The sequence below is a fragment of the Syngnathus acus genome, chromosome 1 (genome assembly GCF_901709675.1).
Source record: "Syngnathus acus chromosome 1, fSynAcu1.2, whole genome shotgun sequence".
NCBI lineage: Eukaryota > Metazoa > Chordata > Actinopteri > Syngnathiformes > Syngnathidae > Syngnathus > Syngnathus acus.
The window spans coordinates 1,015,948-1,042,739 of NC_051087.1; the positions used below are offsets into that span (position 1 = coordinate 1,015,948).

Here is a 26,792-nt window from a genome sequence, read left to right on the forward strand (position 1 = left end):
GTCCGTACGTGCGCGGGAACCTGCAATCGGATGCTTTTTTGTTTTTTTGCATTTGCTTCCCACTTTTCGCCTCTAAATTGGTGCGTGTTTGTTTTCATGGTTCCATCTCCTCCCTGTATTACGGAGTCACGGGAAAAGGTAGGACGGAGGAAATGGAGAGAGTGAAAGTTTTTTTTCTCTCCCATCTTGACTTTTGTTGCTGCCGCGCAATGTTTTTTTCTTTCTTTCTTTCTTTCTATTATTATTTAATGAGCAAATCAATAGAAGCACGCCGAGCCCCGAGTCTGTGGCGTCTCTTGTTATTGCTTCTTTTTAGACTTGTTTTTCTCCCCGCCACTTTTACCGAGTTAGGGTGGAGAATAAAACATGACGTACTGCAGCGTGCAGGTTTGATCTCCTTCTGTTGATTCCCATTTTGCAAGGTGGCACTTTATCATGCTCAACCGGTCTGAGGCGGCCATTTTAAAATGCACATCAATGTGCCTGAGCGTGCCACTAAAAACATTAGTTTCTGAACCAAAAGCAGAGAAAACGACTACGTTTTCACTCAAACGCTGTGCTGCTCTCAAATCCAAAAGGAGGCAACGCCACCACTCATTTGGTAGATTGCACACCAGAATTTTACCAATGAGCCAATTCAAGACACTTTTCCATACCTATCTGCTGAAAAACATACTGGTCAAATATGGACGTCACGGCGACGGTGAGGGCTTGGAATAGAGTCGAGTTGACAAATCAAAGCCTCCGTGGCAGTTAGTGTAGAAGGTAAGAGCCAAAATCTCCAAAGTAAATTATTGACACAAGGCCCGTTTAGACGCATCAAAATGGGGGATGTGTGTGTGTGTGCATGTGTGTTGTATCCAAATATCCGCGCAGCTGTGCAAAAAGGTCATTATCAACACGCAGCAGCAGCAGCAGCAGCGTAATGACAACATTTGGTCTGTTTAATCATTAAACATCAATAAGAAATGCCACCAAAGCGCTGATGGGAATACACGAGCGGCATTATATATTATTTTTTAAATGATTTATTTTTAGCTGGTCGCGCTACAAAACCTTCCGAGGGAAATGTCCTTGTTGACTCTGATGCCGCCTGACAGGAAGTTGTCAGGCCCCCCCTAGTGTTTGTCCACAGCATGTCCACAGTCACCATGGCAACACAAGCTGCCCACCGGGAGGTTAACGACGAAATCGCCGCCGTTCCACAAAGTTTGAATTACCCGCAGCCTTTTTTGCCGCGCTTTATTTGCCGTTTAACAAGCCGTAAAGGTTGACGTCCTCGCCTTTGACGGCCGCTAATGAAAAGCATTCACGGGCGCCGGCTAATTAGCGGCCCTTCTTCTTTGCGCCACCATACGTCAAGAATCCCATAAACGTCCAATTTGCTCCATTCGCTAATTGAATGCGGGGATTTTTTTTGCCCTCAAATAAATGTCCACATATTTAAAAGGCCTCTAATAAATATGCACCAATATTTTGAGATTTTTTTTGTCATGGGGTATGAATGACTTCTTAAGACTTAATCAAAGCTTTCATTTGTAATTCAAGGCCGAGACTTTGAGTCAAGATTGCGTATCGGCTCGGGCCGTATTGATCACAAGGCAGCCAATTAAAAGAAGACTTGCTTCCTTATGCAGGTACAAAAAAAAAAAATAACAAGAGCCCTTGGCTTGCTAATTGGATCTTTATGGAGGAAATACTGAGCTCGATATGTCTAATTAGTGCCAAAAGCGGATAAACGCGGTCAAGCGGTTCAAGGCTTTGTGGAGATACGTTGACACGACTCCAGTGACTTTCCGCTGAAACTCTTCGCAAATGTTCTTAATTAGGAGCAATAAGACACCAGAATCTGATTTTTTCGTTTTTTTTCCCCCTCCCTATTCATTGGCCACACGTCTGACGATCAAAGGCCTCAGCTTGGCCATGCGTGACCCACGTTCCGCTCGGAGCGCTCCACTTGAAATGCTCGCCATGATGACATCGGTGGAGACGTTGGAGATTTGGTGATTGCGATATGAATATGGAAAGGCGAGGCGCTGATTCCGACATTGTGCAAAATGGCTCTTCCTGAATGCCAAAATCTGCATTTAAATTGAGACAAGGTCGTCTGCATTTTGCATGCATACATCCAATTAAAGCCGTGGGGGGGGGGGGGGGCGAGCGCCATTAGCATTCAGGCGGCAGATGGCGCCTCGCTTGGATGAGGTCACTAATAAGCCCCGCCCCGCCTTGCACCTCAAGGCAGGCAGTATTGATTTCCTTTAATTGGATAGACAAATGAAAAGAGCGGAGGAATGGCGTGGCGGCGCTTTTTGTTTTCAAATGAAAACACTTGCCAGAAAAGTTGTCCAAGGTAACGCCAACTTGGCACCTTTGACCCCGAGCTAGCACCTGGGCATAATTCCCGGCAAGCGCGAAAGGGGCTCTTGGCATTCCGCTGACGTGAAATCTTTTGTGTGATGCCGTTTCACCCCAATCCTGTGGGGGGCAGTATGATAGTCAGTGCCACAAAACAACAGCAAATTGCCAGCTTGTCATTTGGCTCGAGACGCGAGACACAACATTCAGTCCCGATGACCCTTGACCTTAATGGGCCCCACGTTGTCATTTTGCGCGCAAATGTAACATGCTAGTGGACGTCTGCCGGGGGGGGGGGGGCAACAGTGGTCTCCGTGGCAACCGGTTCCAGACGTGCCGCTGGGCTCCCCGGCGAGCGCCATGTCTCCTTCCCTCTTGCCTTCCTTCCTTGACGAGATCTTTTAATTACTCCATCCTTGGTTTCCCTCATCGCTTTCTTCTCCACTCCATCGCCCCAAGCTGCTCCGTCTAATTAATCCACGCAGATTTAGACGCCATCTTGACGATTCTCCCGGGAGATGCTCGACGCCTGACCGAGTGATCCCGCTTTACTTCTTTCAGATACTTTCGAGTTTTTTTCATCTTGCACACGTCACATGTTTTTTTTTTGTTTCAGGGTCTGTCGGGAAGCATAGAGCTGATGGAGACGGCGTACACGCGGACGCTGGGCGATCTGGTGGCGCTGCACCTGCACCAGCAGAACAGCATCCCCGTCTTCACGTCCACCCTGACCATCGACCTGTTTGCACGGCAGACTGTCATCACCTGACCGCGTCCGACGACGCCTTTGGTACACTCTTTTAGTTTCTGACTTTGAAAGCTTTCCTGTAAGATAAACGTCAAAGTCGAGCAGACGTTGGTGGTCTCTTTATTGCACCAGGTGAGACGTTGCAAAAATATTGGAATGACGATATTTAGTTCAAACATTTGAGGCTTTTTTTGTGAAATGGAAAATTTGCAAGATTATTTTTACTTTGTTTTTTTATTTTCCCCTCTACTTTTTTTAATCATTTCTTTAGTACTTTTCCATAAATGTGTCTTTTTGTGGCATCTTGATCTCTTTTGCCTGAATTTTAGAAATTGTCCATGTACTGTTTTTGTTACGTTCAAAACTCTAATTTCAGGGTTAGGGTTTCAAACTAGGGTTATGGTTTCAAATTGGGGTTAAGGTAGAGTTGAAATTTGGGCTTAAGCTTTCAAAGTATGGTAGTAGTAAATAAATGATCATGTATAGTAAGACTATTTTTAAAAAGAAAAAGAAATGACCAAGTAGAGTAACTGTTTCTAAAAAATGTTTGTCAGCTGAGGGCAGAAAGAAGCCAGGTCTTGATTGAGGTGTGAAGCCTCCTTATCTTTCTGTGATCAGGTCATCAGCTCGCTTAGAAATAATTAACGTGCTAGCTGTTGAATATTCAGCAGCTGCCACAAAGCTGCTCAGCTTTCTCAGCTGCATGCATTGTGCACACACGCACACACACACACATGCCCTCAGCGAGTCCTGTTTAAAACGACATCATCCTTCCCAGCCATTAAATGGTGAGATGCAATTCCACCCCATGTTTAATGCATCCCGACACTTAAGGTACTGCTTTTCTTTCTTCCTTCCCACAGAGGAGAGTTGAAGGCCCGCGGGATGACCCATCACTTCTTCTTCTCCTACCTGTCGAAACTTTCCTTTGTGGATGTGAGCGTGTCCCCGTCAAAAGATAGCAGAACCTTACCGGACGGTACAAATGATTGCAGGCAGGCAGGCAGGCGAGTGAGTAAAGTAACGTCGATCTTTATTGTGCTCTTTTGAATCGTTTAACAAGAAAAAAATGAAAGCGTCCGACAGACTTGCGTCTCTTTGCCGAGGAATTCACAGCGTGTCCGACGTCAAAACGGGATCTGCCCAGTCCCGCTCTCGAGGCATTCCCGTTTTTGTCGCCGATGACCTCTGAGAGTCCAACCGAAAGGCGGCTGCAATGGCAACGTTGGCGCTGCGGTTAGAAAACGGCAGTCAGAGGAAAGCCAGTCCAGTTCGGAAAACAAAAGATGACTAGAAACACAAGAGAAGAGATTCTTTTTTTTTTTTTTAAGGCTGCTGTTGAGTTGAAGCCACAATCCGGCTGCCACCGCCTTCGACTGTGCTTTGTGACCCCGCCCACCCCACAAAAAACAAACAACAAATACAATTTGCCTTTCCTTTCTTGTCAACGTGTTCTCAGGAGAATTTAGTACAGGTTGGCACAAAGAGTTAAGTAGGCCACAATGGTAGACTGAAATTCTCAACTAAAAGTCACTCCATTGCCTTGAGGCTCAGTGTAGACAAAGAAATATGAAAAATTCAAAACAATGCTATTTCTGGAAGTGTCAGAATCAGACAAAAACTTAGCTAACCAATCAGAGAAGCTACTGCACCGAGCCCTAGCCTGACAAAAACCCAAAGCCCAACCTGAATCCCATCTAAACCTGCCCCAAGAACCGCGCAAATAACAAAAACCTGAACACAGCCTAAAAAGAATCTTCAGAAAAAGAACACAAACACTAAGCCCAAGCCGAGCAATCAAAAACAATCCTGACAACAAAGCTAAGCTAGTGGGTTAGGTCTAAACTACCTAACAAGAACTTTGACCCTAACCCTAAATAAGAAGCCCAACAATGTTGCTGACCTAAGCAAAACCCTGATTTTAGCAAGCCCAACCCGAGCAAGAACAATCCTGACAACAAAGCTAAGCTAGTGGGTTAACTCTAAGCTAGCTAACAAGAACCCTTACAGCAGCCCTAAGCCTAAACAAGAAGCCCAACAATGTTGCTGATTCTAGCAAGAACGATAAGACCCTTATGCTAGCAAGAACCCCGAGAGCAACCGAAACATTAGCAAGTTCCCTGACAGCCCAAACAAACGCCTCTGCCCAACACTACAATGTGAACTTTCTTGTTATTTTTTTTCCCCACATTTTGACTTCCTAATGTGCAAAATGAATCACTTTGTATTTCTCGATTTTATTTGTCCTTCCAATTGACGACGACCACATTCTCGTGAGAACACGCTCATTTCGTCTTTCAGCCGTTTTTGCACAGACATCTTTTCCCTTGACTTTATCGCTATTGACAACAACTTTTCAACTTGTTCCAAATAAAAGATAGAGGGAAAAACTTTTTCTTTAAACGTTGGTGATCATAAATGCTCAATCAAGTCTGCCAGGGCAAATCGAGCCTTTTTGTTCTTGAAAAACTCCTTCCATTCGGTTGTTGGCAAAGAATACATTCACCTGCGTTTGCTTCTGTGTGTGTGTGTGTGTGTGTGTGTGTGTGTGTGTGTGTGTGTGTGTGTGTGTGTGTGTGTGTGTGTGTGTGTGTGTGTGTGTGTGTGTGTGTGTGTGTGTGTGTGTGTGTGTGTGTGTGTGTGTGTGTGTGTGTGTGTGTGTGTGTGTGTGTGTGTGTGTGTGTGTGTGTGTGTGTGTGTGTGTGTGTGTGTGTGTGTTGGGGGGCTTTGAGGGTTTGTCAATTCCTTTAGCACAGTACTTTGGTCTTAAGGATGATTGGCTGCTTGAAAATGTGACGCCTTCTTGTGCAATTTCACATTTGGCAAATCGTCAATGTTAAGCGTGTGTGTGTGTGTGTGTGTGTAGAATTGTTATGATTTGTCAAGTTTGGCACAACGGCACCACAGTGGAACCAAATGTTTAAAGTAGACAAAACAAGAAAAAGCAAGGACAAAATACAATTTAGACAACAGGACGCCGCTGTTGCTATGAGACACAGTGGAGCTACGGCATTTTTTTTTTTTTTTTTTTCCCGGAGAGTTCCAAGCTCTTTTTCCCTTTCAAAAGTTTTTTTGAATTTTTGAACAGTGCAGTTTATTTCCCACTTTTTTTTAATTTGGTGGGAATTAAAGACATTCATTTGAAGTTTGTTTGTTTTTTTAAATCAAAAAACTTGAGCTAACTAGCTAACTCGGTGTTGGGAGAAAAGTCTGAAACATTTCAAAAAACATCTGTTGCAAATATAGAGTGAATGTTCGAGAACCGTTTTGTATCCTCCATTGAAGTCCTCCAGGTAGGAAGGGGGCGCTCTTCCATCCCATTCTATCACGTCCCTTTGCCACATTCAAACAATTGACGATTATGATCATAGGAACAGTAAGAAGATAAGAACAATCCATATCAATAATAATAATAATAATCATAGTAACATTTTTTTTTCAAATCTTTAAATTCTGTATAGAAAACCACTTGGCAAGTCAGAAGGAACATTTGGCACGTTATACGCTGCTCACTTTGGCCCCTTTCTCGCCACATATTCCTGATGGCGCAGGTTTGAGGTGCTGAAAAGCCAACTCAGCAGTCGGAAGAGAGGAAAACCAGGGACTCAAACTGGGCGCCGTAATGTGGGCGTGGCAAATGACGAATCCACTTGATAGTGCCGGCCGGTAGTTGGTACTAGCCAGGTACTAGAAGTAGGACCTGTTTTTTGTTCCCTGTGGAAACGCATCAATAGAAAGTTGAGAGTGGCTTGCAGAAGAAAGGGGACACTAACGTTGCCTGGCAACCCATTCTAAAATTGGGTCCAGTCCTTTAAAATGTCTCTCAGAAAACGGTCCTTGTTGGTTCCCTAGACACAACATCCTAAAAAAAAAAAAAAAAAGCAGGATAGGCTGCCATGTTAAGCTTTTCTCCTTCCTCTGTGAAAACATACAAACAGCTACATATGTTTCAGCTATGAGTTCCATTAGATTAGAAATAAAAAAGAATCTAAGTTATGATTTTTTTTTTTTTACTACTCCTTGTTTTCAATAATTCTTGGGTTCCTGGTTATGCGGCGTTTCTATTTACAGGTCTTCCACAGTGTCGTGCCAGCTCAGCTCAGGCCTTCTGCTGGGCCGAAACCCCCTTCCAGTAGTCCAAAATATCGTGCAGATCCTCATCCTTGGCAAACTGGACTTTTCGGCGCAGCGCGTGGCCGGCCGCCACGTAGCCTTCGTCCTCCATGGACGCCTGCCGGTGCCTCTTGCGGTGCAGCTTGAAGCGCTCCCACAGGCCCAACGTGGGGGTGCACAGAAGCCCTTCCTCTTCTTCCTCCTCCTCATCCTCTTCCGGGCTGGAGCAGTAACTGAGGTTGTGGTACTGGGGGGACAGGGCGTAGTGCGGGGCCAGCTGGGAGTACGCCAGCTCTCTCTGCTTGACCTGTCGGCCGAGGGTGAGCGGGTCCAGGACCGAGGGCTTGCGTCCACCGGGATGGTAGTGGAGTTCCTGCAAAATCTGCGGGTGGCGCTGCAGTTCCTGGGAGCCCGGGTACGAGTGGCGGTGCTCGTGATACTGCCGGATCCTCTGGGCCTCGGCGCGCAGGATGGCCGCCGCCGGGTTGACCGCGCGGACCGGTTCCTCCACGGCGCGGTCGCTGGGCGAGCTCCTCTCGATGTAGCGAGTCTCTGAAGCGTGGTAGGCCCCCTCTGAGTGGAAGGAACGGGGACTCCTGGTCGAGCCAGGGGACGAGGAGGTGCTGGGCCTCTTGGACGTGCTAGGGGCTTCCATGCTGTGGTGCCGCTGCAAGGAATGGTGGTAGCCTCGGCCCCCTCGCCCCCCCTTGTAGACAGGGGAGAGAAACTCGCCCCCTCGGTCTCCCGGCTGCTCAGAGAGGAGCACCAGTTGCGGCTCGGCGGTGGATACGGCCCCCCCGCCCGCTGAGGTAGGGGACTTGATGCCCTGCTGGAAGGAAGTGGACTCGGACTTGAGGGCGTCGATGCAGTTGTTGATGATTTGGTTGACCTTGTCCACTTCCTTGGCGATGGTGGAGATCTCGGCCACGGAACCCTGAGGGTTGGCTTGGGGTGACATCTCCCGCTCCCTCTCCACAGCGGACCCTCTCACCTCCATGTAGTTGAGCTTGGCGGGCTTGTGCGCAGGTGTCTCCAGCACCTCCTGCAACTGGTAGGGATCGATCTCGGTGCCCTGAGGCAGGTAGGGCATCCTTGACAAACCGTCGCCGCCAGGGGGTAGCTTCTGAGAAACCGGGCCGCCGCCATCGCCGCCCTCGATATCGCCTTCGTCACCATACTTGAGCTCTATCAGGGTCCTCTGGATCCGATTCATCTTGCGCTCCTTCTCCTCTGTGATCCTCTTCCGTCTCAGACAGTGGACTACCAGGCCCAGAAAGAGCAGCATTCCAAACAGGCAGCCCAGGATGGTCATGATGTAGTGGGTGGCCGACGACTGATTGGCGACCCGTTCCGTTCTGGCTCCGCGACCGGTGGAGATGGTCAGACAGGTGTGGTTAAAACGTAGGGAGTTGCGTATGGAGGCCACGCAGTAGGTATAGTCCGTGTTTGCTTTCAGGTTGGGCAGTGTGATATCCTCCCTCTGGTACTTCAGGTTCTGGATGTCAGTGAAGAAGCTGTTGTTGTAAAGCATCAGGATGTACATCTTCCGGTAAGGGTGCGGGATCTCCACCGTGATGACCGCCGTGGAGTGCAGCACCTGCTTCAGCGTCATGACGGGGTTGATCTCGGTGAAGATGGTGTGGTAGATGACCTCGTCGGGCGGCGTTCCCGACGCGCAGTCGTCCAGTCCGCACGGGGAAAAGTCCGGCGGCAGCGTGGTGGCGTCCAGCAGACCGTTGATGTAGAAGGCGGTGGAATTGCTGCCGTCCTCGGTGCACACCAGGCCCAGCACGTGCAGCGCGTCGCGTTGGGCCGGCGCCCGGGGGTTGGGACTAAGCAAGTTGTAGCCGGAGAAGCCGTGAGGGGCGTCGCAGACCATGCGTTCGCTGGTCCGGTTGGGAAAGGCGCCGAGCCAGCGCAGGAACGGCAGAAGCTCGCAGGAGCAGTTGAAGGGGTTGGTGTACAGCTCGCAGGTGGTAAGCTTGGAGAGTCCTGAGAACAAGCTACCGTCCAGCGCCTGGATCCTGCCGAAGACACAATAGATATCATGTAGCTTATCTTGGACTGATCTGACGGGGCTCCGTTTGGAAGGTACCTGTTCATGGATAGGTCGATGTTCTCGATGTTGGGGCACTCCCAGAAGGTGTTGGGCGTGACCGTTTCGATGAGGTTGGCCTGCAAGTAAAGGTACTGCAGCTTGCCCAGGCCTCGCAGCATTCCCTCCGTCAGGTTCCTCAGTTTGTTGAAACCCATCTGGAGAACCTTGGGGGAGGTAGAGAGAATGGTGTGTGACTTTAAGAAGGTGCCAGTGGCATCGTTCATCATCAGTCGACGCTCACCTGCAGGTTGAACTGCGCCGAGAAGGCTCCGTCCTCCACGTAGCTGATCTCGTTCTTGGTGAGGTTCAGATAGGTGAGGTTGCCGAAGCGGCTGAGCGAAGAGTAGTGCACAGAGCGGATCTTGTTCTCGTTCAGCCTCAGATCCACGATAGTGCTGCGGTCGAGGCAGACAAAGGTCGGGCAAAGTTCTCGACCCCTGACCCGTGAGGGGTGTTACCTGTTGATGTGAGCCGGGATGGCCTCGTAGGGCGGCTGGTTCATGCTGCAGATGGCCAACCACACGAAGCCCTTCTCGCCCTCGATGAGCCAGCAGTCGGCCGTCGCCGCTGGCAACCGCACGACGGACAGCAGGACGACCCAGCCCAGGAAAGAAGTGACGGAGGGCGAGATCCCCCCGCTGGCGGTTCGTTTCGGCCGCTGGGCCTGATGTAACGTCGTCACGGTATCCATTGGAGAAAGTCACCCGACAATGTGTGGTAGCGGGAATCAAGAGACGGGAAAGGAACACGAAACCTCCAGGTTGTTAATCGGAGATGAAAAGCGGTCAATCCTTATGTCCTTAGCGGCCGTCTGCCCCTCGGATTGGATGAGTACTTCCTCTCGCGCTCCCTCATCCTCGGATTTCCGGCCCTGACTGGACCCTTGGAGGAGAAGAGAACAAAGTGACAAGAACTTCTTAACAATTGGCAAAACCTTCGTCCATTATTGTCCACCGCCTGCGCCACAACTTAGACCTGCTTTTTGCTTCTCTAAGGTCTGGTCATGTAAGAGAAATAAAACCCTAATAATAATGATAATAAAAATAAAATAATAATAATTAAAAATAATAATAAAATCCACAGCCTGCGCTATCCGTGGCCTCTTTAGAACACAGACACCATCTATATTCAAAATCTTAAATCTTGACGCTGACGGTAGCTTTTCTTGGGCACCTTCCTGGGTGGGAGACACCACGCGATAAAGGATGTATTTATTAGCCATTTAGCTACGCCGTGTTGGCGGCACATAAAGGAGAATAAGGGCAATCCCATCATAATGACGCACGATTAACTTTAATGCATTAGTACGTTTGCAATGATGAAGAAAAGTGATAGAAACTAAATGGAAAAAAAAAATCATAATAGCCGGATGACGAAGGCTTCCAGAAGATTCAATTCAAAGGTAAACGTCTTTGTAAACACCAGAGGCGACTTTTAGTCGAAGCCAACTCGAGTGTTTTCGTAAACATCAAAAGCAATTTTGTGGCAAACAAAAAAAAGCCCCTCTCGATTAAATCCAACGCAAACGAAAGAGACTTTTTCCTTTGAGAAACATATTTTATTTGCAGATGTCAACAAATTGAAAATATTTTTATCAACATAAAAAAAAAATGTCGTCTTCAATCAGGCCAAGCTAACTGTCTTCACGATGAAGCCAAAGTGCACCAAAGTCAGTCTTCGTTGGTCCCCCGTTTTCATGTCTCATCTCGCCCTTATTTCTTATCCTTTAATAATTCGTTTTAAAAACATAAGATCAAATAAATCAAACGCTCCCAGCAGTAGCGGCAGCGGTGACGATGGCGGCTCGGGCCCATCGCGGGCGCCAGTGACACACGCCCCCTTTTCGTCAGCGTCTCCCGAGGCGCCGTCAACTTGCGCCGGCAAAGGCATTTATGGAAATTTCAAACACTCGACGACTTTCATGTGATAATGATGTGCTGCCGGCGCACCGCGAGAAGAAAAAAAACAAACGCTGACCTCAAGGCCACGTTTTGTCGCTCGCTTCTGCCTCGGTTCACTCGTCAACTCGTTAAACATTGATCACTCTGAAATGTGTTTTGACGGGAAACGTTTTAACGTCATCCTCATCAGCTACAAATTCCAACTTCGGGATATTTATCACATCTTAGACATGTTGCAATATGAAACTTGCAAAAGCGGCGCCTCGTAACGCTACAAAAATCGAGTCTGCTCCTCCGAGCACTCAGGCCGTGTGCCAAAGAGGCTTTTTTACCACACCCGATGGGATTTCACACACTCAAGTACACACACATTAGCGTGATGTGTGTGTAGCGCACGCACACGCAGAGTATCGGACACACGCTAATGTGGCAGATGAGCAAGTGAAAGTGATGCGGCGGCGGCGGCGGCGGCGGCATCACATGCAGACAAACAAACCAGATCACTGCCGCTGACATGAAAGGATTTGGCACATTCTTATTTCGTACACATGCAAAGACAACACACACACACACACACATAGCAACATGATGACCCTGTCTGACAAGTCCCCAAAACTTATAAGAACAGGACACACACACACACACATACATACACGCATTTGCCTACATGCAGGCACCCAAAGATTTTTTTAAAAGTAACCTTTAAGTGTGTGACAGGTAAATGTTTTTATCTCCATGTTGTGTTGTTTTCAATAGTGCGGTGCTTATGTGATTTTTTTTGGGGCAAAAATCAATAACCTTCTTGCACAAACAGACAATAGCAAGCTCTTTTTAAAAGGAAAAAAGACTTGTGTTGAAAATGTTTGGAGAAAAAATCAATCGGGCTCAAAAAAGTACGGCGGAACAAGTTGCCGTTTGACAGTTAAACTCCACGACCTCCATTTCTCTTGTAGATGTGACCTCGAACGCTCCACCTTCAAGTGTGAATGTCGAACAAGCAACTGACTGACACAAAGCCAAGCAATGGCTCGGCCGCTGCTGCTGCTGCTGCCGCACACGCCGACAACTGACGCGGGCGACCAATTGCCGGAGATACCGACCGTCTTGTGTCAAACGTGCTTGGGAACAAAGTCCGCTTCATCAACAACTTGATGGAAGGACATTGATTTCGAACCAATCCATCAAAGCCACACAGCCCTTTCAGCCAGGTGTGTGTGTGTGTGTGCGTGCGTGACGCTCGTGCGTGTGGATCACGCTCAGAGACGTCGTGATGGATGGAAAGGTTCATCATTCCTGACAGATGCTACGTGCTACGCTAAATCACCACTCAGGCGCCTGTTTGTGTGTGTGCGTGTGTGTGAATCGTCAGAGCAGAAATAGCAAAATGATAGTAATTGATGGCTTTTTGATTCGGGGAAGTGAGACTCGGCGTTAATTGGACTGCAACCGGTGGTTCGATTTGTTCAAATCGAATGCGACGAGCTCACGCCTGCCAAATAGTGAGCCTGCTGCCATCAGCCTTTGCTCGTCGTGCTGTGCCACTGTGCTACTTTCCAAATAGTCATTTGAAACGAATCATTTCTGTACGTGGGCACGTTTGCTAGTTTGTGGATGGTCGATCGGTCAATTAGCTGGTCATGAAGTTAGAAAGGCAACCAGATTGTCTAGGTGCACAAAACAAACGCACCTTTGATGCCTTCCTTTCCTCTTGACTCTCTGACATTTTCCAGGAGATTTACAAGTCAGTTGGAAGTAGATTTCATCTATGATGCATTTGTTGAGTCGGAGCTCAGGCACCGGGGAAGATCAAGCACGATTTCAGGTGCATCTGTGTGTGTGTCTTGCATCCTTTTACATGTCAACAAGTCAGATGCTAATTTATAAGTGCTAATCTCCTTGGGAGGCCTCTCACTGCTGCCGCTTTAAATCCGAAACCAAATCATTAGTTTGTGTCTTTGTTTGCTGGATTTTCAACCCGATGTTTGAAGGGCTCACAGAGCAAACACACACACACACATATATGCGCGCACTGGCAACGAGCTCCATCTGTTGAGCCGGGTCTGTCTGGTTCTTGGCACTTACGCCGCATATGAAACTTTAGGATTCATTTTGTTTGTCCTCTGTGTGTGTGTCTGTGAGTGTGTAACCTCTGCTAACAGCAAGCTGTTATATACGCCAAGCACAAATTGCACAGTTTATGATTCCATTTTTTTTTCCTGGGGTAGATGGGGGGGGGGGTGTGTACTATTGCATGTATGCACGCACGCATGCCTGTCAAAAAATCCGTTCAACTCAGCATCTCTCATGCTCGTCTCAAGGGTGAGAAGAAACACACGTGCAAACGTGCACACTCAGAGTGGCCCACTAGCAGCCCTTTCTAGCTCAACATACAAATTGAATCAGTGGTCCTGACAGGGCGAGGGGACGAGGAGGACGAATAAAAATCACCTCATTATTCACACCCGCACACACACACACACACACACACACACACACTGGACAACAGAGTAGTCATTTGATGCTCACAGTCGGGAGGGCGGGGAGTCATTTTTGCGACCAAAATGGTGCTTGTGTGATGAGATGATGATGATACAGATCAAATCCAGGAAAAAAGTTAGAATCATTGTGACAGCTTCTGGAATGAAAAGGACTTATGGAATAGAATGAATTCATGGGATGGCTCACGGCAGCTCAATGTGTCGTCACACACATGCACACGCACACACTTGCACCACACAGCAGACCGCTGTCAGGTCCCACCATGACAGGAAGCTGCAGAAGCCTGTGAGCGCGCTCAGTGAGTCACACTGGGGTGGGGGGGGGACAGTTGGGCGTTGTTGGGGGGTGGATGAGGGACTGCGGCCCGAGCGGAGGGAGTCGGCGCTCCGGGCGGGAGCGCAGTGAGCCGGTCGTGGCAGCCTGACTCTGGCTGAATGTCAGTTAGGTAACACTCATCATGTGGGCAAGCCAGCGTTCGTGTGTTCGTGATCACAACATGGCAGGCTAAAGGTCAACAACTATATAGAATGTTGCTCGTGTTAAGTTTAGCCAAAAAAACAACACAGCGATAGTGTTGGCTCGGGAGGGAACGATTCGTTCGAACAAACTAATCTTTTCAGTGAACGAGAGTGAACGAATAACTTCCTAAAGTGATTCGTTCTTTTTTTCCGTTCATATGACTTCAACCAGTAGGTGTCGGTAATGCGCATTGAAGCTGGTGCCACCTCGCCGTAAAACAAAACGAAGAAGAAAATGACGTCACTTCCCGTTCACGAACGAGTCGCGAATTGCATTTCCCGTTCACGAACTGAACGGATCTGTGAGTGGAAGAGTGAGTGAGTGAGTGATTTGCATTTCCAGTTCATCGCGAGACCGGATCAGCGAGGGAACGAATCCTGACTTTCCCGTTCGCGAACGAGGCAATGGGTCAACTGCCTTCCTTCCCGTGCGTGCATCAACGGAGTGAACGTGTTGCGTCGTCTCCCTCCTGGCGTCAACTATGGAAGCCAGAATGTCGATTGACGATTTGCCAAAGAAAGAACCACTCCCTGAACCACCACTTCTTTTATGCAAGCTAACGGCTAACTTTATTGCATGAAGATATGCCCCGTTATGCAAAAACGGGGAGATTATGCTTCTCTTTGGGTAATCTTGATTTTATAACACTTAGAATAACCTGTATGCATATATACGCCTAAATATTGTTATCCAATATATCTACTACAATTTCACATTAGATTGCCGGTTTGAAATTTACTTTTATCATCATTATTATTATTATTATTAGTAGTATTTTAATAAACATTAAAACCTGTTAAAACTTGTCTGGTGTTTTAATTCTTGTTTTTCTTTGGCCATGAAAACAAAAATCAAAAGTGTATGCATATATACGCCTAAATATTGTTATCCAATATATCTACTGCAATTTTACATTAGATTGCTGGTTTGAAATGTACTTTTATTAATATTATTTTAATAAACATTAAAACTTGTTAAAACTTGTCTGGTATTTTATTCCTTGTTTTTATTTTTTTGGGCATGAAAACAAAAATCGGACATTTGGTTAACTGCTTTATATGACAATATGTATGTGTTTTACGTTGTGTAATATGTGTTGGTGTCCCCCAAAATAAAGAGCAAGTAGTCAAATACACATTCTTGACACGTACAATGGTGGTGTACCTAATGGAGTGTCTGTGTGACGTCACAGATCAACCAGCCAATCAGGAGGTGGGGGTGAGGGCGGGTGTGGCACTTTTCACTTTCAGTTCAGCTTTGGCCATGATTTTTCCCTAATGAAGTGGCCTGTTATTAGGTACACTTGAAAATGGCGGCGTACCTGATGGAGTGTCCGTGTGACGTCACAGATCAAACAGCCAATCAGAAAGTGGGGGTGAGGGCGGGTGTGGCACTTTTCACGTAAATCAGGGGTGTCGACCTCCAGTCCTCGAGGGGCCGCGTTCCAATATGTTTTCTAGGTTACCCTCGTTAAACACACCTGCGTGAAAAGTTTTAGCTCCATTCACGTTCCACAGGAGCTAAAACTTTTCACGCAGGTGCGCTTAACGAGGGAATGACACGGACACTCCATTAGGTACACCGCCATTTTCAAGTGCACCTAATAACAGGCCACTTTATTAGGGAAATATTATGGTCAAAGGTCACAGGTGGCAAGCGCTAGTCCTCGGGGCCACGTTCCAACATGTTTTCCAAGATTCCCCTCGTTAAGCGCACCTGCGTGAAAAGTTTTAGCCCCTTTCACGTTCCGCAGGAGCTAAAACTTTTCACGCAGGTGCGCTTAACGAGGGAATGACACGGACACTCCATTAGGTACACCGCCATTTTCAAGTGCACCTAATAACAGGCCACTTTATTAGAGAAATATCATGGTCAAAGGTCACAGGTGTCAAGCTCTAGTCCTCGGGGCCGCGTTCCAACATGTTTTCCAAGATTCCCCTCGTTAAGCGCACCTGCGTGAAAAGTTTTAGCCCCTTTCACGTTCCGCAGGAGCTAAAACTTTTCACGCAGGTGCGCTTAACGAGGGAATGACACGGACACTCCATTAGGTACACCGCCATTTTCAAGTGCACCTAATAACAGGCCACTTTATTAGGGAAATATCATGGTCAAAGGTCACAGGTGTCAAGCTCTAGTCCTCGGGGCCGCGTTCCAACATGTTTTCTAAGTGACCCTCGTTAAGCGCACCTGCGTGAAAAGTTTTAGCTCCTTCCACGTTCCGCAGGAGCTAAAACTTTTCACGCAGGTGCGCTTAACGAGGGAATCACTCGGACACTCCATTAGGTACACCGCCATTTTTAAGTGTACCTAATAACAGGCCACTTTATTAGGGAAATATCATGGTCAAAGGTCACAGGTGTCAAGCTCTAGTCCTCGGGGCCGCGTTCCAATATGTTTTCCAAGTGACCCTCGTTAAACACACCTGCGTGAAAAGTTTTAGCTCCTTTCACGTTCCGCAGGAGCTAAAACTTTTCACGCAGGTGCGCTTAACGAGGGAATCACTCGGACACTCCATTAGGTACACCGCCATTTTCAAGTGTACCTAATAACAGGCCACTTTATTAGGGAAATATCATGGTCAAAGGTCACAGGTGTCAAGCTTCCCTAATAAAGTGGCCTGTTATTAGGTACACTTGAAAATGGCAGTGTACCTAATGGAGTGTCCAAGTGACGTCACAGATCAAACAGCCAATCAGAAAGTGGGGGTGAGCCCCCCCCCCCCCCCCAGTTAACATGGGCGGGTCAGTCAACGCACACCCTCGCCAGGTAATTTTGTGTTGTTGGGTATAATAAACATTATCTGAAGCAGCTACTGAGTGTCACGATAGCTCAGCAGTTATGGCTCTGACACATAAACTGTTCTTCTTTGCGTCACGGGTTCAAATCTCATTGATGACTACTATTTTTTTTATAGTGTTTGCTATTTTATGCAGCCAGTCAGAAATGCAAACAAGACGTTTCGTTCAGTGTTTTTATTGAGAATTTGAACAGTTTTGCAATCAGGGAACTTCCAAGTCGCTTGTGACGAATATGCAGTCGCGAAACACAAAACTGCGCAACTCGCCTAACCATAACAGTCGTAACTCGAGATAACATGGGAGCAACTTGACATGTAACACCGACATTTGTTATTTTGTGGGACACCAACTCATATGACAACGTAAAACACATACATATTGTCATATAAAGCACTTAACCAAATATCCAATTTTTATGTTTTAATTGGCGAATATAAAAACAAGGAATAAAACACCAGACAAGTTTTAACATAGATGTTTATTAAAAAAAAAATAATAATAATAAAAGTACATTTCAAACCAGCAATCCAATGTGAAATTGAAGTAGATAGATTGGACAACAATATTTAGGCGTAGATATGCATACACGTTATTTAAAAACTACGATAAGTGTTATAAAATCAAGATGACCCAAAGAGAAGCATACGTTGTTGCATAACGGGGCATCCCTTCATGCAATAAAGTTAGCCGTTAGCTTGCATAAAAGAAGTGGTGGTTCAGTGAGTGGTTCTTTCTTTGGCAAATCGTCAATCGACATTCTGGCTTCCATAGTTGACGCCAGGAGGGAGACGACGCAACACGTTCACTCCGTTGATGCACGCACGGGAAGGAAGGCAGTTGACCCATTGACTCGTTCGCGAATGGGAAAGTCAGGATTCGTTCCCTCGCTGATCCGGTCTCGCGATGAACTGGAAATGCAAATCAATCACTCACTCACTCACTCACTCACTCACTCACTCACTCACTCACTCACTCACTCACTCACTCACTCACTCACTCACTCACTCACTCACTCACTCACTCACTCACTCACTCACTCACTCATTCGTTAACTCACAGATCCGTTCGTTGGTGAACGGGTGATGCAATTCACGACTCGTTCGTGAACGGGAAGTGACGTCATTTTCTTCGTTTTGTTTTACGGCGAGGTGGCACCAGTTTCAATGCGCATTACCGACACCTACTGGTTGAAGTTATATGAACGGAAAAAAGAACGACTCCCATTGTATGCCAGAGTCAGAGTCAGAGTCAGCGGAGATGAACACGTCTTTTCACCCAAGCCAACAAAGTCAATGGAAACATAGATGATTCGGTTGAATGAAAATCGTGATTCAGATGATTTGGTTGACTGGCTAGTGCCTCCCAGAAGAGCGATTGAGTCGGGCACTATCAGGTTTGATGACGCTTCACCAAGCACGCAGTCTTCAGGGCCACTTTTTAGGCGTCCGCGTCCAAGTATTTTGAGCATTTCGTTACAGGCGCTTTAAGCACTTACTTCATTTCTTATTTACGAGTCAGAAAAGGTACAAGACAAACTCCAATCAAGACGCGGGGAGTCACGGAGTGGAGCCGTGAACAATCAGTGACCGTTGCACTTAGCACGGTAGCTAGCATGGTAACACGCTAGCGCAGAAAATGTATCAGTGGCGTGACTTACTCGGCTAGCGGTTGTGTCAAAATCGAAAATTGGCGCCAGCGCCAGCGCGGCGTCCTTGGCAGAGGTAACAAAGCAATGAAAGCAGGTCTGTTCGCTCGCCACTTCAAATAAATCCCACATTTTGTGTACGGCGGCAAAGTCAGATGTTTAATTTGGAAAGAGAGCACACAGATGGCCCGTTGAAATGCAATTTTGCCGCCAGCAAACGCCACCAGATGCTTTTTGGCATCCCACAAACGCCTCAAGCGCAAGTTGGGCTCAAAAGTTTTGCAAAGCAGAAGTTCACCACTTCCATCATTTTTCCCCCCTCCATATACAAACATTATTTTGTAACAAAAAAAATGTCAACACAAATATAAATGTAAATTTGAACATTTATGAAATTTTATTTCTAACAAAGAAAAAAATATAAATAAATATAAGTTAATATAAATATATTGTAAATAAATATAAATAATATGCTTGTATATTTCAAATAAAAAAAAAATAACCTAAATATTCTAATCAAACATTTTCCCTTTATTTTGATTAAAAACTAACTGAATGTTTTCTTTCTAAAAGCTGAGGAATCATCTGACGTCTCGCACTTTTGAATCCGACTGAGTTTTGACATTTCCGGGAAGAAATGAGCTCCTTCATCTTGCCGTCTGGCTCTGACAGCAGCTTCCGTCTTTGAACTCCTCCGCGCAGATAGCGAGCCATCAAAAACAAAACAACTTCTCGGCTGCATATGGCACTCATTAGGTTCTGGGCGGCCAAAAGGCCAGAAGAAGAAAAAAAGAAAAAAAAAACGGAGGCGCTTCTTGGAGGGAAGAAGTCAACTTTTTCTGCGTCACCTCTCGTCCATCCGTCAGTGATGAAAGCAACGCCCCCTCCCCCCACGAATTCTCCTTTAATGGCGCTGCAGTCATCCGGACAAATGGCAGCCGGTCAAAACGCGCTGCCGTTCGCTCGGAACCTCCGGGGCCAAACACTGCCGACTTTCCACCCCCATACATCATCCCGTGTTTTATTGAGCTCTGGGAAAGAAAAAAAAAAAAAAGAAAAGCTTGCTGGGCCCAAGTGACCAGCACACTCAAGGTCAATGCCCGTATGTTACACGCAGGCCCAAATTGGGTGCACGGATGGAAGCAGAATTGATTCATCTGTTATCGGAATTTTCTTTCTGCCAAACTCGAAACGCCAAAGACCGTTTAGTCTTCGATGAAACCATTTTGTTGATTCTTTGTGTGTGTGTGTGTGTCTTGTTGGAAAAAACAATTTGGGAGTCTTCACAACACCAAAGTGCCAGTCCGTGTTTTGGTAAAGAGCATTTAGTGACGAATCGGAATGGTGCACTCAAGACAAGTGCCCAGCGGGGCGTCACATGAGGACGCATGACTCATCGGATTTGGGCCGCCCTCTAGCCGGCTGTCCCGCACCTCCCGCCACGAATCTTCGCGACACCTGAGCCGGCGGACGACGAGAGAGAGATTGGACGGCGGTGACGTCACCCGGGCGACTTACACCAAAGGCGTCGCGAAGAGATCGGACGGAGGGAGGAAGGGAGGCAAATCTGGGTCGGCAAAGTGCAGCTGCACGAGGAGCTCAGACGCCGGGCATGCAGGAAATCAGTTGAGCAGACAGAATGTAGAGTATGTGGTGAGAGAATAAATGGTGGGGGTGAAGATAGGGCTGTGTGTGTGCATGTGTGTGTGTGTGCATGTGTGTGTGTGTGCACGCTCGTATCATCAGTATTCCATCACAGTTCGTCCCAGAACAGACAAATGCGAACCAATATCGGCAAGGAAGTATATCAGCTGAAAACACACTCTGGCTCCATTTTTTTTCGACTTCCCTCGCCACCCTGAGCACCCGCCGCTTCCCGACAAGCCAATCACACTCCGGTGGAGTTTGGAAGTTGAAAATCTCCCCGTGTGACGCCCTGTAACCGCCATTACGAAGCTAACTCTCGCCGCCGCAACTCCCGCTCTTATCGCCGCCACCTTTTGGCGTCAAATGAACCTCCATCTGCTCATCATTTCCATCTCATCGTATCGTGGCTGGCATTAATGCTCTGCCGCTTGCCCGATAGGTCGCCGCTCCCGCCGCGATAACATCTCACGTATGCTAATCCAATCACCGGCGCGGGCCCGAGTGCCAGGCGGGCTGGCTACCTGCAGATTGGATCGTCATCATCATCATTAGCCCGTGTATGTTTCGACACGCAGATAAAAAGTCCGGTGAGGTTTTTAGCGAATCGTTTTGGAAGTCATCTGAAGTCTTTCGGCTAAGCGTTGAAGCAAATAACTCATCCTGTTTGCCATCTTTGAACATAAAACATCAATATAAAAATGATTGTTTGACATTGAAGCGCCGGAGGGGTTGGATTTAGATCTTGACAATGTTTTTCTTTCTTGACTTTAATCTCAAATCTCAAGCTTCAATTTTTAAGACACAAGTTACTCTGATCAAGCATCAAGCGCGTCGAGTCGTGTCTTGTCGAGTCAAGTCCGAACTTGGATCAAGTCCTACTTGTTTCTATGTCCATTTCGTAACTCAACTTGAAAATGCCGATTTTCATTTGTAAATAGTCCAAATTGCAACATTAGTCGAGTTGGACTGGAGTCCGACACCTTTGTTAAATAAAAAAAAAAATCCTTTTTGACAAGTCTACAATCGACCATCAAAGGTATTTTTTTCGTTTTTCAATGTAGTCCATTTATCGCGCTTTCAACTCCAGTTTTATTGTTTTCTATTCTTACCCCAAAAGACTGCAGTTGAGTGACAAGGCCCGCCCCGCCCCTTCATATGAAGCGTGTAAAGTATCTGATCCCAAATATTTGTGCTGCCTGCCTGTCGGATGCTGTCAACTCACGTCGTCCCGGCGCGGCGGTTGGCGTCGACACACAAAAATAAAACGTTCCCCGACTGACATCGTAATGTCAACGAGGCCTCTTTTTTGTGATGACGTCCTGCGCCGCGCCATTCAAGTTAAGACGGTCGTCACCGACACGTCGTTGCACCAAATCTCAGCATGACGTCACAGCATATCGCAAGTGCCGCATCATCCATCGCATCACTTCCATTTTCAAATGTCATTTGCATCATTGGAATATTCTAAAAATATATATACGCAATCAAGCAAGAGCGTCTTTAAATCAGCCGGGCTCGATATTTTCTCATCGTTACACGCTAATTAAACGATGGCGGCGGTTTTTATTATTTGCCGGCCTTTTCTTATCATCCGCACCCTCCTCCGTCATTCTCCTCAAGAAAAGGCGAAAAGTGAGCGCGTGCAAACAATGCGAGCCGAGTGTCCAATTGTCTCCGCGCTTATCTTATTTGTTCCGGGGCCCGATAAGCAATCGAAAGTAAATGAGGGAAGGAAAGGGGGACGCGACAATGGGTCGGGGGGGGGCGCAAAGAAACAACCAAAAAGTGTTGTTCAAGTTGAATTGAAAGTGCTGTGAAGCGATTGAGCAAGTAGGTCAGCGAGGAGGAGGGAGGGGGGAGCATGAGGACGGGGAATTGATAAATAGATCATTGTGGGCATGAAGCAGCTCGGCGGCATCTTTCGGTCTTTCCCACGAACGGCGGCTCCGTGGACCCCGTTGTGCCGCCACATAAACAGAATGCCTAACTCATCTGTTTACTGTAAATGAGACTCGTAAATAAGGCCAAGACACACACACACGCACGCACGCACAACGAGCAGCTGCGGTGTGCAACGCCGGCTTGTGTTCCACGGTGTGTTCATCTTCATCTTTTTTCTTGCCAAATTAGTCTCCGAGTGCGTTTAGCGGAGGATTGCGCAACGCCTGGTGGCTGAACTCTCAAAAAAAGAGCAACAAAAAGCGCAGTTTGCTTCATTTTGCAATACTTGGTGTTTTTCTTTTCATCTGGCATCTACAAATTTACAACAAAAAAAAGACGTTTTTTCACTCATGGCGTCGTTGACTTTGACCGCGATGACTTCAATTGCGTCACGAGCTTTAAGGGACTTTGGCTTGGTTGTTATTTGCATGCTTTATGAAAACGGCCAATTTCCATTAAAGTCTGCACCTGTTACGCTTTGATCATACTGTCGCTCGGGGAAAGGGGGGTGTTTAAATATCCTGGCGTTCGGCGATCTCTGCGCCCGTACCCGTCCGTTCGCATTACCTGGCTGATGCCTCACAGCGGCGCGCAGGCGACACTTTCCTCACATGTCGTCTCGATCCTGTCGGCGACGCTTCTGAAAGCACACACAAAAAAGGCAATCAGCAGAGGAGCTCTGATATTATTTTCTACTTTTAAATGGTGTCCAGGGAGCGCTACGCAAGAGTTGATGGATGCTGAATGTCATTTACTTTGTTCGCTTCTCGCCATGAGAATTAAAGAAAGGAGAGCGCTGAAAGAATCAGCAAAAAAATGTCCCCACATTAAAGTATGATCTCATTACTTATGAAGTCAGAATTGCTGGTTTTTTTTTGTGAGCACACGCGCCTTTGATTTGAATGCTACTTAGCCAGCCAATTAGATGGCAGGCATGAGCTGTTGGCCAATCAATGAGCTTAATCATACCTAATCAACCAATGAACATATTTTATCACTCGCCAGCTTGCTTTACTCTCTGGTTTCCCGAAGAAAAAAAAAATATTTGGACTCAGTGGACCAAAACTACCGCAACGCTTGGTTTCATCTGTAATTGCTGCTGATTTGGTTAGCAAACGGTCTTAATGCGTTAGTTTGTATTCGGAGGAGGACACACCCTTCAAATCATTTGAGGAAATAAGAGTGCCGCATGGACACTCCTCCAATTCCCTCATTTTGATCCTTTACCACATTAGCAGAGAGCGCCTCAAGCACAAGTAATTGTTCGCTGCCAGCAAAAAAAAAAGAAAGAAATGAAGGAGATGTGGGCGACGGCGGTGAAAGAAAGACAGAGGTAGCAAAGGAGGAGGGAGAAAACGGCTTCAAACCGGAGCCATAAATAAAAAATAATAAATACGCAGCAGTGAAAAGGATGAAAGAGGAGCTCAATCATTTATGTTAACACAAAGACGCAGAGGGACGAAGGCGAGAAGGAAGAGGAGAGAGACTTAAGCAAGAGGAGGCTGCTCAAGCAAGACACCTGCTTTCAGTAGCTCGCTCGCGTTGTCATGGCAACGCTAACAAGAAAGACTTTGTTGTCACTTCCGGCTTTTCTGTCGCGCATTGCGCAGCAATAATGCAAATCAAACCTCTGCTGTCAGAAAAGTCTTCAAGTTGCACTTTCGCCCCCGGAAAGAAAAAAAAAAAACCACTTCTCAAAAATCTTCATATGAAAAAATGAGGACATGAAAAGAAGAAAACAACGAATTTGGCAAAGAAATAGATCAAGAAAGGTGGGCTGCGAATGCAAAACCTACTTGGTAGTGTGTGTTCAAATCCTCGTAAAAATAGATTTTTGCAATCCATTCTTCTTGTGTGCGCGCGTGTAGGCAGTCGTCCCAACACACACTCGCCCGCGCGCGCGCACACACAGCAGAAAGTGCAGCGCTGGCATGCGGTGGACTAATTTATGCTTGAGTGCAGTTCAATTAAGGCAGATACACAAGTGTTCTCTGGCCGCAACGCAATGCAGTACGCACTAACACACACACACGCGCGCGCGCGCCCGCTTACGTAACACACTTAGTGCTTGTTACCCCAAATTGTCCGCGACTGTTGTTGTGTTCCACTGCATTTGTGTGTGCTATCTACTACGTGCTAGCGGCGACTGTTAACGACCGATTGAGCAGATTTGCCGCGTGGGCGAGCATCGACTTCCATGATGCCGCCGTGTGACACATCGCCCCCGTGTGGTCGCAATGTGAACGATTGTAGAACAGAGAGATTGTTCGCTGTCGTTTGTTAGCCGGTTAGCTCATGAGTCGATGCTAGCTGTTAGCGGTATTAGCTTGATCAATGCAATGTATTACGATATATTATATTTAATATATGCGGATGTATACTGTACATGCAAATATACAAAAAATAAAGAATGTCGAAATTTTTCAAAATTTGAAAATTATAATCAATATTTTCTTACCGCATATCATTCTTACAAGTCTAATTAAAGCCCTCATTTAGAGCCAGGACTTAGTTTTTGTTTTTTTTAATGTGAGAGACTATTCAAAATCATGAGAGGTCACGACCCGCCTGGCAAGGAAAACCTCTCAGGACTTCCCGCGCCGCCGAAGGCTCATTAGCCGACGGCACGACGCGGCCTCGAGGTTGCTCGGGTGACACGCGGTCAAGGCCCGTCGCTTTCATCTGCATTCCAATCTCCAGAGTTCTTGTTGGCACTCACCAATCCAGTTTTTCAACTTTTTGGAGGACCAGTTTTTTGTCATTTTCTAATGGCAATAGATTCTTGTACTTAAAGCTCAGTTAGAAAAAACTCACAGATATCGAAATTTTCCCTAAGGTATGGGGGTGGCCAGTCCGCCCCCTGGCCACCCTGTAGCTCTGCCCCTGTGTAAAGCAAAAATTTCAAAGATCTGAGACGTCTCAGATCCTTGTCAGCACTTGAGCAATTTCAGCTGGGCGCAGAACCAAAAGGAGTGCCTGAAAAGCAAAGTCGTGACGCTTACTGGTTGAGAAGCAGAAGAAGAAGAAGAAAAAAAGCACTTTGAGTTTTGCTTGAGAGAGAAAAGGCACATCTGCTAAATCTCATTTCCAATTCATGCCGAGTCTTAAAAAGCATGCGGGCTAAGAGAGGGACCCGCGGGGCGGAAACGAGGATGCCCGCAGCAGCGGCATCATTTAGCCGCGCGCTCTTGCGAGGCGTCCGACGATCGCCTGTTGCCTTTCAGCCGGCGGCGACGCATTAAATATGTAAAGTCGTTTGGCTGGCCCGACTCGGCTCTTGAGAGCTAGCGCTATGAAAACCGCCGGCGGATTTCAAGACGGGCCGGGCCGCACGTGGGCGGGACCGAAGGCGAGATCGCACGCCTCTGCCGAGGCTTCTAGTCCATCTCGATCTGCTTCAGCAGATACAAAATAAATAAACTCCCCGCCTTCAATAGATGGCAAAACATCTCCGACTTAATTCAGACCTACCAGTAAAAAAAAAAAAAAAAAATGCACTCAACTTCAACTTTGAGGAGCTGCAGGACGTCTTTGAACAGTAATTGAAACAGACAGACATTTTTTTTAGGGGGGGGGGGGGCGGAACTAGAGTTGTGTTAAATGGTTGGCACTTTTCCAACACTCGTGGATCATCAAACAATCTCCATTACAATGATGGCACAGCGTTCTGGTTGGAGTGTTCTCGCCAACACTGGAGCAATCGCAATTGAACTTTACATGCGCAAAAAAGCAGCGCTCCGTAAATAGAAAAGGAGCACACTTGAACTTTTCACAGCAATTTCTTGCTTGCCGTCTTTGCCACTCCGGTAAATGGAAGCTTGATTCGAATAAAATAGTGCCACTGCCGTCTGTTTCAAGGCTTCTCGAGCAGACAAAGGAGAAGAAGAGCTAACCAAATCCACGCTGGAGATGCAACCGCTGGAATCAAAATCCAAAATGAGGAAATCCTTGGCAGAGTTTGGCTCGGGGACTCAGATAAGATAGAAGCCGGAGAAGAACTTTTTATATCCAAAGGAATTCCTGCGGATGATCTATATCTTTGTTTTTTTTTTCCCCCGCAGAGAGACGAGATGCCGATTTAATCAGGTAGATGTCACGCTCAGAGCGTCGTCGGGGAACGCTCCGTCATCTATTTTTCATTCTGACAAAGTGGGGGAGGTCGAACGGGAAAAGATATAAAACCCAAACGAGAACAAAGCAAAACGGGGGGACGGAAGCCAATGCTGCCCTGAGGCCTTGTCGCCAGGCAGAATTCATAGGGCTGGATTAGAACTGCCCACAGGATTCAGTCGACTTCCCGTTGCTTGTTGCTAGGCAAACTTGATAGGGCAGGATTAGAAGTGCCCCGAAAGGCACAATTCGCCAGACTTGCTTATTACCGCTCAGACTCTCGGGCATCGGTCACATTCCTATGGCGATGCCCGTCTCCCGCAGGAGGAGGACCAGCAGCTCATTAATTATCCAAGCGACGCAATCGCGGATGACATTTATTAGACGGGCGCACGTCGGCGTGCATCGCAGGTCA

General features: G+C 47.0%; 2 protein-coding genes across 6 annotated transcripts in view; one reads left to right on the forward strand and one right to left on the reverse strand.

The window, feature by feature from the left end:
- The window catches only part of mad1l1 (mitotic arrest deficient 1 like 1), a 26,652-nt gene extending 13,327 nt beyond the window's left edge, over positions 1 to 13,325 (forward strand). The window contains exons 18-19 of one of the 3 annotated variants that reach the window (XM_037249029.1): positions 2,975 to 3,148; positions 12,172 to 13,325. In XM_037249029.1, coding sequence (XP_037104924.1) covers positions 2,975 to 3,127 — 153 coding nt within the window. In that variant the 3' untranslated portion in view covers positions 3,128 to 3,148; positions 12,172 to 13,325. Of the gene's footprint in view, positions 1 to 2,974; positions 5,514 to 12,171 lie in introns of those variants that run through there. The other 2 variants (XM_037249020.1, XM_037249012.1) reach the window with 2 other exon arrangements.
- The window catches only part of elfn1b (extracellular leucine-rich repeat and fibronectin type III domain containing 1b), a 25,776-nt gene continuing 5,157 nt past the window's right edge, over positions 6,174 to 26,792 (reverse strand). Inside the window, exons 2-6 of one of the 3 annotated variants that reach the window (XM_037248980.1) lie at positions 22,835 to 22,907; positions 9,776 to 10,199; positions 9,559 to 9,712; positions 9,315 to 9,481; positions 6,174 to 9,243 (exon numbers count right to left, since the gene is read on the reverse strand). In XM_037248980.1, coding sequence (XP_037104875.1) covers positions 7,206 to 9,243; positions 9,315 to 9,481; positions 9,559 to 9,712; positions 9,776 to 10,008 — 2,592 coding nt within the window. In that variant the 5' untranslated portion in view covers positions 10,009 to 10,199; positions 22,835 to 22,907 and the 3' untranslated portion in view covers positions 6,174 to 7,205. Of the gene's footprint in view, positions 9,244 to 9,314; positions 9,482 to 9,558; positions 9,713 to 9,775; positions 10,618 to 22,834; positions 22,908 to 26,792 lie in introns of those variants that run through there. The other 2 variants (XM_037248998.1, XM_037248988.1) reach the window with 2 other exon arrangements.